The sequence below is a fragment of the Schistocerca cancellata genome, chromosome 9 (assembly GCF_023864275.1).
Source record: "Schistocerca cancellata isolate TAMUIC-IGC-003103 chromosome 9, iqSchCanc2.1, whole genome shotgun sequence".
NCBI lineage: Eukaryota > Metazoa > Arthropoda > Insecta > Orthoptera > Acrididae > Schistocerca > Schistocerca cancellata.
The window spans coordinates 122,250,443-122,264,472 of record NC_064634.1 but is presented as its reverse complement, the minus strand read 5'-3'; the positions used below and the strand labels follow the sequence as shown (position 1 = coordinate 122,264,472).

Genomic DNA, 14,030 nt, shown 5'->3' with positions numbered 1-14,030 from the left:
TCGCTCCCCACACCATGATGCCGGGTGTTGGCCCTGTGTGCCTCGGTCGTATGCAGTCCTGATTGTGGCGTTCACCTGCACGGCGCCAAACTCGCATACGACCATCATTGGCACCAAGGCAGAAGCGACTCTCATCGCTGAAGACGACACGTCTCCATTCGTCCCTCCATTCACGCCTGTCGCGACACCACTGGAGGCGGGCTGCACGATCTTGGGGCGTGAGCGGAAGACGGCCTAACGGTGTGCGGGATCGTAGCCCAGCTTCATGGAGACGGTTGCGAATGGTCCTCGCCGATACCCCAGGAGCAACAGTGTCCCTAATTTGCTGGGAAGTGGCGGTGCGGTACCCTACGGCACTGCGTAGGATCCTACGGTCTTGGCGTGTATCCGTGCGTCGCTGCGGTCCGGTCCCAGGTCGACGGTCACGTGCACCTTCCGCCGACTACTGGCGACAACATCGATGTACTGTGGAGACCTCACGCCCCACGTGTTGAGCAATTCGGCGGTACGTCCACCCGGCCTCCCGCATGCCCACTATACGCCCTCGCTCAAAGTCCGTCAACTGCACATACGGTTCACGTCCACGCTGTCGCGGCGTGCTACCAGTGTTAAAGACTGCGATGGAGCTCCGTATGCCACGGCAAACTGGCTGACACTGACGGCGGCGGTGCACAAATGCTGCGCAGCTAGCACCATTCGACGGTCAACACCGCGGTTCCTGGTGTGTACGCTGTGCCGTGCGTGTGATCATTGCTTGTACAGCCCTCTCGCAGTGTCCGGAGCAAGTATGGTGGGTCTGACACACCGGTGTCAATGTGTTCTTTTTTCCATTTCCAGGAGTGTAATTTTACCTCCATGGTGTTTTCGCGGGATGTACCTCGGAGATCAAAAATGTGGTTGTCTCTTCTAGGAACTTACTCCGTCAGAATTTTACTATGATACCACACCGTGATGCACTATGTCTCTGTAACTTCCGACATTGCAGTTAGCCGACAATCTCCGTAACACTTTCATACTTATTAACTGAACCTGTAAGGAAGGCGCTCCTCCAAGAATCTCCTCTATTTCATGCATCAATCCTATGTGGTACGAATTGATGTTGACGGCTGTGCCGAGGTGGGTACGTCGCTCCTCGACACAATCGGGCGTGGCCAGTGCTTGGATGAATGACCGTCCGGGTGCGGCGGCTGCTGTTAACAGCTTTCCCTTTCAGGCAGAGGAGTCGAGGGGTGGTGGCACAAATTCCCCGATCACCTGTCTTTTCGCCAGTGTCCTGGATTGAATTCCAAATTTCTCCACAGTGTCTCACGAATTGAGCAGATGCTGTTGATGGTGATCCGTCTGCCGGATGAAAACATTTTCGACGGGCCTCTTGGTGCTCCTAGAGAAGTGGGCTATATGCCGGCACTGGGTTCCACCCTGTCCTTTCTCTCATCTCCAATGCGTACATGGCATTACGTACAAACACATTCATTACAGTCGCGTACACAGGTACACTACCAAACATAGTTCTCCTACTTCGTGACGTAAAGGTGCCTGAGGATGCAAAAGATAGGAAAAGCCCTGCCAATTGAGCGGCTGAACCTTCCTTTCGGAGTGTCCCAGCAATTCTTACAACATGATACCTTACATTACTCTTACAGATTGATGAAGGATATTTAGCTATTGATCGAGGAGGACTTTGTAAGCTATCTCCTTTGTCTTTTTTTTTGTAGTCCTGTCTTCCTCAGTTGCGTGTAATACTACGGTATATTGATAATTTTTACTTATGAACCGTCTGACAGCAACTGAATAAAACAATATTAGTACCATACGCGTTTCGCCTTTATTTTCTGCAAGGCATCATCAGTGGCCTGGAATATGTATATATTTTAGCTATTTTACATTTTTGTCATAGTGCCTATAGGTTATAAACAGTTCTGGTGGTTGGTATTTCCCATTAAGTAGTAATGTATTGAACTGTACTTACAGGTTGCGTGGACAATTTCTTACATATTACGCTCCTGTTGCATTTTTGGTGTTGTTCTTCTTCTTACGAATGCCAATTTGCGGTTTTATTCCCACATTCCACAGCACTATGAACTGAACGCTTGTTTCAATGCAATGTTTTGGTCTCTGTTGCCGACTGTCAAATGTTTTTGCCTAAGATCGAATGTTATTGGCAAACTTTCGAGTGTAATTATTGAAGTATCTGTGATCTGTTCTTGTATGCGTTTGTGTGTGTGTGTGTGTGTGTATTGGTGTGATATAATTTTTTTTTTGTGCTGTGTGTGTGTGTGTATGTGTATGTGTGTTTGTGTTATGGTGTGCCTTTTTTCTTTTTTTGGCTCTGCTTGTGTGTGTGTATTTTGGTGTGGTATAAATATATATATGTATTTTTAGTTTTTCTTTTTTTTGGGGGGGCTGTAGTGTGTGTGTGTGTGTGTGTGTGTGTGTGTGTGTGTGTGTGTGTGTCTCCAGATGGTCTTGGGAAGAGTTTTTTTTTCTTTATGTTATCATTTCCTTTATTAAGTGTAGTAGGGAGCCTGTGCTGATGTGTGTTTGTTCATTTATCACATGTTGGTTTTCTGCTATGGCTTTCTGGATGTGGAAGTTTTCTTGCGTTTGTATAAAATGTTTGTCATGATTGCTTATTCTCATTATTTTCATTTCTTGTTCCATGTTTGTAGGATGATGGTTATGGTGTTTTAAATGCTGTGCAAATGTGGAATGGTTTGTTTCATTCTTCCAACATCTGATATGTTCTTTGTATCTTGTTTCAAAATTCCTGCATGTCATGCCTATGTATACTGCATCACAACTTTGACAATCAAGTTTATATATTCCTGATTGTTGGAATTGGTCCCTCTTGGTAGCTTGCTGGCTTAGGTGTGATTGGGGGGTTTGCCGAGGGTTATATGTTATTTTGAAACCCTGTAACTTTAGGATGTTTGCAACTCTGTGTGTTATTTTATTTGTGTAGGTCATGGTGTACCATCTGGTTCTTTTCTGTGTGGTGTTGTTATTGTGTGTGTTTCTTGAGTGTGTTTGTAAGTTTTCAGCTTGTGAGTTGTTTTGTATTCTGGAAATGTTGTTTGTTTTGTATTTGTCTTTTTATTTTTTGATTGAGCCTGTGTACCACATGTGTGTCATACCTGTTGCTCCTAGCTATTTGTATGATTGTACTCATTTCTTGTTCATAATTTCTCTTGCTGAGTGGGATTATGTTTAATCTATGTAACATGTGTCTTAGTGCTGCAAGTTTCTTGCTGTGTGGGTGGTTGGATGTGAAATGTATTATTGTCTGTGGCTGTGGGTTTTCTAAAGATGTTAAATGTATGTTTGCCATTTTCTTTTTTCTTTGTAATGTCAAGAAAATTTATTTGATTTTCTTTTTCTTTTTCAAGTGTGAATTTTATGTTCTGATGAGTTTTGTTTATTTCTGAATGGAGTTCATCTATTTTTCACTTTGCCCATCTACCAGACAAATAATGTCATCCACGTATCTGTACCAATATATGATTTTGAAACTTTCATTAGTGGTTATCTTTTCAAATATCTGATTTTCTAGGTGACTGATGAAAATATTTGCTACTGTTCCTGATATTGGGGATCCCATGGGCAGTCCATCACTTTGTAGATAATATCCTTTCTCAAACTGAAAGTAGTTTTGTTCAGTTGTCAGCCTGAGCATATCTGTTATTTCTTTTATTGCGTCTGCGGTGAGGTTACTGTGGGATGAGAGATTTTGTTCTATGATTTCTTTTCTTTCTGTGATAAGGATGGATGTATACATATTTTCTATATCGAATGAAATCAGTGATGCTGTGTGTGGTACCTGTATGTTCTGCATGTTTTCTATTAGGTTTCTTGTGTTTATCACTGTTCTGTTGTTTTCTACTTTATAGTGTTTTGTAACTAACTTTTGGAGGTGTTTGGCTATGTGGTATGTTGGGGCTTTCTTGAAGTTGATAACAGCTCTCAATGGCATTCCGTCTTTATGTACTTTCGGTTGATTGCGGAGTGTTGGTGCTTGTGGGTTTTTCTGTGTTATGTAGTATTTCTGTTTGTCTGTGAGTGTGTTCAATGTTTTTCAGTGTTCGTTTCACATTTGCCTGGAATCGTGTAGTTAGATCTGACTTCAGTTTTTGTATGACATTGGTGTATATGTATTCCTTGGTTTTTGTGATGTATTGCTCTTAATCCATGAGTACTATTACATTTCCTTGTCTGCTCTTGTTATTAAGTTATTGTTTGTTAGCTTTTGTTTTAACATTTTCATAGTGGCTGCTCCTGTTTGGTTGTTCTTATTGTGTGTTTGCTGTGTTTGTTTTATTATGCCTTTTATTTCTTATTTTACTAGTTCTCTTGTCAGTCCTATGTTTATTTCACAACTACACTCCTGGAAATGGAAAAAAGAACACATTAACACCGGTGTGTCAGACCCACCATACTTGCTCCGGACACTGCGAGAGGGCTGTACAAGCAATGATCACACGCACGGCACAGCGGACACACCAGGAACCGCGGTGTTGGCCGTCGAATGGCGCTAGCTGCGCAGCATTTGTGCACCGCCGCCGTCAGTGTCAGCCAGTTTGCCGTGGCATACGGAGCTCCATCGCAGTCTTTAACACTGGTAGCATGCCGCGACAGCGTGGACGTGAACCGTATGTGCAATTGACGGACTTTGAGCGAGGGCGTATAGTGGGCATGCGGGAGGCCGGGTGGACGTACCGCCGAATTGCTCAACACGTGGGGCGTGAGGTCTCCACAGTACATCGATGTTGTCGCCAGTGGTCGGCGGAAGGTGCACGTGCCCGTCGACCTGGGACCGGACCGCAGCGACGCACGGATGCACGCCAAGACCGTAGGATCCTACGCAGTGCCGTAGGGGACCGCACCGCCACTTCCCAGCAAATTAGGGACACTGTTGCTCCTGGGGTATCGGCGAGGACCATTCGCAACCGTCTCCATGAAGCTGGGCTACGGTCCCGCACACCGTTAGGCCGTCTTCCGCTCACGCCCCAACATCGTGCAGCCCGCCTCCAGTGGTGTCGCGACAGGCGTGAATGGAGGGACGAATGGAGACGTGTCGTCTTCAGCGATGAGAGTCGCTTCTGCCTTGGTGCCAATGATGATCGTATGCATGTTTGGCGCCGTGCAGGACTGCATACGACCGAGGCACACAGGGCAAACACCCGGCGTCATGGTGTGGGGAGCGATCTCCTACACTGGCCGTAAACCACTGGTGATCGTCGAGGGGACACTGAATAGTGCACGGTACATCCAAACCGTCATCGAACCCATCGTTCTACCATTCCTAGACCGGCAAGGGAACTTGCTGTTCCAACAGGACAATGCACGTCCGCGTGTATCCCGTGCCACCCAACGTGCTCTAGAAGGTGTAAGTCAACTACCCTGGCCAGCAAGATCTCCGGATCTGTCCCCCATTGAGCATGTTTGGGACTGGATGAAGCGTCGTCTCACGCGGTCTGCACGTCCAGCACGAACGCTGGTCCAACTGAGGCGCCAGGTGGAAATGGCATGGCAAGCCGTTCCACAGGACTACATCCAGCATCTCTACGATCGTCCCCATGGGAGAATAGCAGCCTGCATTGCTGCGAAAGGTGGATATACACTGTACTAGTGCCGACATTGTGCATGATCTGTTGCCTGTGTCTATGTGCCTGTGGTTCTGTCAGTGTGATCATGTGATGTATCTGACCCCAGGAATGTGTCAATAAAGTTTCCCCTTCCTGGGACAATGAATTCACGGTGTTCTTATTTAAATTTCCAGGAGTGTATTTTGTTGTTTTTCACGTGTTCAGTTTCACTATGAGATTTTCTATGTATTGATTGTTCACTTTACTATTGGTGCAGTGTTTCAAGTCTTTTTCCAAGAGCATATTTTCATTTTCGTGTAGTTCTGTCTCTGTTAGGTTAACTAAACGTGGATGGAATGTGTGTTGGTGTTCATGTGGTTTCACATTTAAAATGTAACTGTATTTTTGCGTGTTTTTTACTGTTAGTTTCATTATCTTCTCTTTATGTTTGTTTTGTAAATGTATCATTGCTGTGTATGTGTTGTGTTCAGTTTTTTCTAATAGCGCCATGAAAACTGTGGCGTTTCCTACGTTTTTTGCCAATTCTAGATTAGTCTCATAGAGCATCATGCTTAGGTGCTGTTTTTTCAAATAGAGCATCTTAATTTCCTGTAGTAACCGATATCGTTCTGCAAATGATTTCGACTTTTGAGTCACTGTGGAACTGTTTTTAACCTTTACATTAATGTAACTTGGAATTAAATCGTTCTTTTTGCATGTTTTGTTGATTTTTATGTGCTGTATCGTCTTATGGAGTCTGAGATGTATTTTCTTGAACCTGTTGTACACGTTGACGGGGAATGGTTGACATAGCTGTACTATCTTCAACTTTTGTAGTCCTGTCTTCCTCAGTTGCGTGTAATATTACGGTGTATTGATAATTTTTATTTATGGACCGTCTGACAGCAACTGAATAAAATACAATTTTAGTGCCATACGCGTTTCGCCTTTATTTTCTGCAAGACATCAGTGGCCTGTAATATGCACATATTTTAGCTATTTAATTTACATTTTTGTCACAAAAAAAGGCACACCATAACACAAAAACACACGCACACAGCACAAAAAAATTATATCACACCAATACACACACACCCACACAAATGCATACAAGAACAGAACACACATACTTCAATAATTACACTCGAAAGTTTGGCAATAACATTCGATCTTTGGCAAAAACATTTGACAGTCGGCAACAGAAACGAAAACATTGCATTGAAACAAGCGTTCAGTTCATAGTGCTGTGGAATGTGGGAATAAAACCGCAAATTGGCATTCATAAGAAGAACAACACCAAAAATGCAACAGGAGTGTAATATGTAAGAAATTGTCCACGCAACCTGTAAGTACAGTTCAAAACATTACTACTTAATAGGAAATACCAACTACCAGAACTGTTTATAACCTGTAGGCACTGTGACAAAAATGTAAATTACATAGCTAAAAAATATATATATTCCAGGCCACTGATGATGCCTTGCAGAAAATAAAGGCGAAACGCGTATGGTACTAAAATTGTTTTATTCAGTTGCTGTCAGACGGTCCATAAATAAAAATTATCAATATACCGTAATATCTCCTTTGTTTCCAGAATGGAACTTCCACTCCGCAGCGGAGTGTGCTCTGATATGAAACTTACTGGCAGATTAAAACTGTGTGACGGACCGAGACTCGAACTCGGGACCTTTTCCCTTGCGTGGGCGAGTGCTATACCAAGCTAGCCAAGCACGACTCACGACCCGTGCTCATAGTTTTAATTCCGCCAGTACCTCGTCTCCTACCTTCCAAACTTCGCAGCGGCATTCCTGCATACCTTGCAGAACTAGCACTCCTGGAAGAAAATGGTTCAAATGGCTCTGAGCACTATGGGACTCAACTGCTGTGGTCATAAGTCCCCTAGAACTTAGAACTAATTAAACCTAACTAACCTAAGGATATCACACACATCCATGCCCGAGGCAGGATTCGAACCTGCGACCGTAGCGGTCGTGCGATTCCAGACTGTAGCGCCTTTAACCGCTCGGCCACTCCGGCCGGCCTCCTGGAAGAAAGGATACTGTGGAGACATGGCTTAGCCACAGCCCTGGGGGGATGTTTCCAGAATGAAACTTTCACTCTGCTGCGGAGTTTACGCTGATATGAAACTTCCTGACAGATTAAAACTGCGTACCGACCGAAACTCGAACTCGGGCCCTTCTCTTTTTGATGGACTATATATCGTGACGATTATTCCAATGAATCTCAGTTTGGTTCTGTCCGCTCCCGGTAGCTGCGTGGTCAGCGCGACAGACTGACAGTCCTAAGGGCCCGGGTTCGATTCCCGGCTGGGTCGGAGATTTTCTCCGCTCAGGGACTTGGTGTTCTGTTGTCCTAATCATCATCATTTCATCCCCATCGACGCGGAAGTCGCCGAAGTGGCGTCAAATCGAAAGAAAGCATCAGGCGGGCGGTCTACCCCACGGGAGGCCCTCGTCACACGACATTAATTACTTTTGGTGCTTGCCTTACTTGCAGTTTATTCTATATAATCGTTCCACTTGGAATCGCTCCGTACACATATCTCAGATATTTTATGGATGTGGCTGTTCGTAGTGATTGTTCTGCAATCGTGCGACGTACAAGAATGTGTCCTGCCTATTTACATGATACACCTGTTTGCGCTCATCGTCAATTGCCACTCTTTGTACCAAGTGTCAATCCTCTGCTGGTTTTCCTCCATTTCGCCACAATTATCTACTGTTGTAATTTGTGTGTACACATCAGAAGCAGCGTCATGGAACTGAGTGTTATCTACTATGTAACCTACATAAATATTGTGTAAAGTAATGATCCTACAAGGCTGCCTTGGGGATATTTTTACGTCTGAAGCTATTTCTCCTTTAAAAACTGCATATTGTGTTCTGTTTGCTAGAAACTCTTCAGTCGAATCACACATCTCGTCTGATATTCCGTGCGCTAGCATCGTCGCGCGGGGTAGCCGCATAGTCTCCGGCGCCTTGTCACGGTCCGTGCGGCTCCCCCCCGTCGGAGGTTCGAGTCCTCCCTCGGGCGTGGGTGTGTGTGAGTTATCTATAGCGTAGGTTATTTTAAGTTGGATTAAGTGATGTGTAGGATTAGGAACCGATGATCTCAGCAATTTGGTCCCATTAGACCTTACCACAAATTTCCGCTAGAATTTGGATCATTAAGTGGATGTACTGAACGCCTTCCGAAACTTAAGGAGCGTGGCATCTGTATTCTGATTTCTGGGTATCCTGGACGAACACAGTGAGTTGGGTTTCACAACATCGTTGTTTGCCGAATCCGTGTTGATTCCAACAGTGGAGATTTTCAGTCTCCAGAATGTCGTAACATGCGAGTACAAAACACGTTCTAAAATTCTACCACGCACTGACGTAAGCCGTATGTAACTATAGTTTTATGCGTCCTTTCGACGACCCTTGTTAAGAACGTGAATGGCGTGTGCTTTCTCCCAATCACTAGGAATGTTCGCTCCTCCGTCGACATACAGTTTTATACTCTGATGCTATATAGGCCTACAATCGCATATCTATCCTGTCAGGTTCGGTATACTTTCCTCTGTTGAACGATTTCAATTGAGTTTGTATGAAGTGGTCATTTGTTTCCATATGTATCATCTTGATGTTCGTGTGACATTTTTACATGGAACCATAGTGTGATATTCCTCGGCAAAATAGTTTCGGAAAAATGAGTTTAGTACTTCGGCCATCTTTCTATTGTCCTCCGTTTCGATGCTATTACTGTCACAGAGTGTATGAAAAGATGGTTTTGACTGTTTAGTAAGATTTGACGTGAGACAAGAACTTCTTAGGATTTTCTGTAATATCGGTATATAAAATTTTACTTTCGAATCCGTTGAACGCTTAATGAAAGGATTTCCTCACATTAATTTTGGTTTCGTTCACTTTTTGTTCGTTTATGACGCATTGACTACGTTAAAACAGCAGTGAACCTTCTTTTCTTTGCTTTCGGGCCAGCTTTCTAACGTCGCCGTCGAGCCTTGGTGGGTCTTTCCCATCCCTCATGACATCGCTCGACACATTTGTCTTAAAATGTCTTGTACAGTAGTCGTGAACTTTGTCAATTTGTGCTTCAGTCCTGGTGATGAATGTTTCATATTAACCGCTCAAGGAATCCGAACTCTAAACCTATGACGTGTATATGCTGATTGAAGCGAGGAATGAAAATGTGTACCAAGCTGGGATTCGAAGACGGATATCCCGCTCACTAAGCAGATGCGCTAACCACAACGCCGCCCTTTCACAATATCTTTGCACAAACGCACAGACTACCCTAGCACACCCATCTCCTGAATCCAAATTCTCACTCACACCTCAGCCCACCTGCTATTCACCCTAAACTCAAACAGCCATTCCAAACGCTCTCCAACTGTATTGGAATAGCATAACAGCGTCGAACGAAACACGACATTCTAGCTGAAGGCCAGGCATAGTTGCTGTCATAAAATGAAACTATATGGTTCTAGTGACCTTTTCAATTCTCAAACACCTACGATGTATGTATGCAGACTGCAGCGTCGAATGGAACGAGACGTGAATGGGAATTCGAATTGAGGAGGCAGGAGACGTAGGGTCGTCCGTGGAGCTGTACAAAACTACTGTGCCAGGGTGGCGTAGTTGTTAGAGCTGTTAGCGCACCTGTCTTAGCGAACAAGAGACTCGGCTTCGAACCCCGCTCTTGGCAAACAGTTTCATTACACGGTTTAGTGTGCATAAATAAATCTGAAATACGTTTCTTATCACACATTCTAGTCAAAAATCATTTGCTACCTCACTATTTCGAGCCATATTTTATGATGCTATAACACCTTTATGATCACTGATACCAAATATTGATTCGAAAAGTTAGGGCCTCTAGCGAGGAAATCTAAGATATTTCTGATTAAATGCTCAAAGTAATTTCGGGTAATGGGTTTAGAACAATATCACATTTGTCACTACCTGCCCTAATTGCTACATTTATAATGTAAGGAATGGAAATGACGTGCTCTTTCCTACATTGTGTAGTTACACTGAAATTTTAGTCCATTACGAGGGGCCCTCAAAAACTAATGCAACACATTTTTTTTGGCCAGTTTCTGTTAAAAATTTACAATTAGTTGTAGAACATCATGGAATATTCCCGCTTCAACCTTTATACTTTCATGAAGTTCCGGTACATGTAGCCTTCAAAATGGTGTCTGTAACGGAGGTCCGTTCCAAGCAAAGAACTGTCACTGAGTTTCACGGAAAAAAAGGGTACAGCATATGTTCACAGGCGCTTGCAGGAAGTCTACTGAGACCTGGCAGTGAACAAAAGCGCGGTGAGTCGTTGGGCGGGGCGTCTGTCGTAATCGCAACAAAGTCACGCAAACCTGTCACATCTCCCGCGTGTCCAGCCGGCCGCACACAGATGTGACTCCTGCACTGTTGGAACGTGCGACACTCTCATTCCAGCTGATAGACGGAACACAATCACACAACTCGCTGCTCAGCTGCACGTCTCTGTTGGTAGTACTGACAGACTCGCTCATCGCTTGGGGTTGCTCGACGCCTAATAGAAGACCATGAAGAACAACGGCGGAATTGCTTGCGGTTTACGAGACTGATCGTGAAAATATTTTGTCGAACATCATCACAGGCGATGAATCATGGCTTCATCTCTTCTAACCGGGAACGAAACGGGAATCCATGGAGTGGCGCCACACTAGCTCTCTTATCAAGAAAAGTTCAAAGCGGTGCGCTGAGCCATGGCGACCGTCTTCTGGGACTCTGAACGGGTTGAAGTGATGTCCTCGCTTGTGGTGCAATGGTGACCTCTGAAGTTTATTGTGCTATCCTCAGGAAATTGAAGAAACGGCTTCAGCGCCTTAGTCGCCACAAGAAAGCAAACGATCTCCTTCTTCATAGTAATTCAAGGTCCCAAGCGGAGCTCACAAAATTTAATTGGACGGTTCTTGCTCATACACCCTACAGCTCTGATGTCGCACCTTCCAACTTCCACTCGTTTGGCCCATTTAGCACGCACTCCCTGGGAAGCAGTACGTGGATAATGGAAAGGTTATTCATGCTGCAAGACGTTGGCTCCACCGTCAACAAACGAAGTGATAGCAGGCGGCCATACAGGCCCTCTCAGTAAGATGGCGTAAGGCCATCGTATTGAAAGGAGATTATATTCAAATACTGGGCTTTGTAGCCAAAAGAGTGGGGAATAATATAATCGGCCCAAGCGGGGTAGCCTCACGGTCTAAGGGTGCCTTGCCACCGTTCGCACGGCTTCCCCCGTCAGGGCTTCGAGTCCTCCCTCGGGCATGGGTGTGTGTATTCTCCTTACGGTAAGTTAGTTTAAGTTACATTAAGTAGTGTGTAAGCCTAGTGACCGATGAAAAATCAAATGGTTGAAATGGATCTGAGCACTATTGGACTTAACATCTGAGGTCATCAGTCCCCTAGAACTTAGAACAAACCTAAGGAAATCACACACATCCATGCCCGAGGCCGTATTCGAACCTGCGAGCGTAGCGGTCGCGCGGTTCCAGACTGTAGCGCCTAGAACCGCTCGGTCACTCCGGTCGGCTAGGGACCGATGATCTTAGCAGTTTGGCGCCATAGGAACTTAACACAACTTTCCAAAATAGTGTATTGCAATACTCAATAGAGCCAATCCGCTTTCAGAAGATATATGTGTTTCATTACTTATTGATCCCTCCCCCTAAATATACGAGCATTACTTCATTTCATGCTAATTTGACATTTGTTGCATGCAGCCTTCATCGTATTCAAGTTTCCTTAAAGATTACTATCAATTTGATACGATCACAGAATAAAATATCTTTTATGTAAGATCTGGCTGCTGTGTAAGTGCTGTATCTGATGCCTGCTTCCGTCTTTCGCCACAGACCGAGGACATCAGCGCCGCCTGCAGATGCGCGCTCTTTCTGCCAACGCCGGGAGCGCAGGTGTTCCTCTACTGCTGGGCGGCGCACAACCTTATGGAGCAGGTGAGCCAACTACGATCAGAAGGACAGGCACAGAATACCTCAAGTTTTGCATCTCTGTTTGTCAGTACAAGCTGTGTGTAACTAGATGAGAAAGTTAGCGTTCTGACTCATTACGGGCGTAACCATGTACAATGCTACAAAGTAGGCTTAATGTGCAAGTTATACTTTGCTACAAAGTAGATTTGTTGTGTAAGTTGTACTTTGCTAGTGTATCAAAGTAATTGTAAGTCTTCGTGAAATTTTATTTAGATTCATAGAGTAATTGTGCACACTGCGTCCGGCTGGCGCCTTGCTTTTCAACTACGTGGGTACTCTCCCAACCATCCTTCAATCGTTATTCAACACCATTTCCGAAAACACGTAGTCTAATGTGAACATAATTGCATGAAGCGAGACTGACTGGAGACGTCTACTTAACAGTATCCCAAAGTACTCTTCCACACGACTTGGCTTACGTAAAAGCTTCCGCGTTCTCGCCCTGAGTGCCCAGTCTGGACCGACCGACCGCCATATCGTCCACTGGCAGGAGCGACATCGGATGCGATGTGAGGGGATGGGGCCAGCGCACCTCTCTCCCAGACGTCGACGGCTTTCTTGGCCTTGAAGCCGCTCCTTCTCATTCAAATAGCCCCTCAGTTGGCATGACGAAGGTAAGTACACACGTCATACCACTCCTCCCACCAGAGACAAATCCCTGACAATACTGAGCGTCGAACCCGGGTCCTCCATATAGCAGCTAGAGAGATAAAGTATTATATACAATTCGCAAACCCTAATTTTGAAGCCGGCCGGAGTGGCCGAGCGGTTAAAGGCGCTACAGCGCTACAGTCTGGAACCGCACGACCGCAACGGTCGCAGGTTCGAATCCTGCCTCGGGCATGGATGTGTGTGATGTGCTTAGGTTAGTTAGGTTTAAGTAGTTCTAAGTTCTAGGGGACTTTGACCACAGCAGTTGAGTCCCATAGTGCTCAGAGCCATTTTTTGAACCTAATTTTGAGTACAGTGGACTAGTAGCATATTTAGGAAACGGTGATGGAAAGCTTATTGACGTCCAGTGTAGGCAACATTGTATTCGTCAGCATGGTCAAGTTTCATGGAGAGCTCAGTTACCAGTTGTAACAACTGTCTTTTTGAAGAGTTATCTCTAGAACGGTACAGACCGTACAAGGAGCCTAGTTGCTAGGGTTGTGGACATTTCTGAAGCTGAACACCAATCTCCTAAGGAAACAGAGAAGCGTGAATAGGTCTAGACAGAAAGAAGTCAAGTAGTATCATGTTTTCATGGTCACTCTTTACTTTAGAATGAGACCTGGTTCGGCCTGTCTGGGCAAGTGGACTCACAGGGCACAGACCATTAATTATCAACACTTTTCGGTGACTGTTTTTGGTCACCACATATATCAAAACGTCGTAGTGATGTTTAC

General features: G+C 44.9%; 1 protein-coding gene across 1 annotated transcript in view; it reads left to right on the top strand.

The window, feature by feature from the left end:
• The window catches only part of LOC126101222 (odorant receptor Or2-like), a 58,380-nt gene that overhangs the window by 23,841 nt on the left and 20,509 nt on the right, over positions 1-14,030 (top strand). Inside the window, exon 3 of the mRNA XM_049911913.1 lies at positions 12,505-12,606. Coding sequence (XP_049767870.1) covers positions 12,505-12,606 — 102 coding nt within the window. The remainder of the gene's footprint in view (positions 1-12,504; positions 12,607-14,030) is intronic.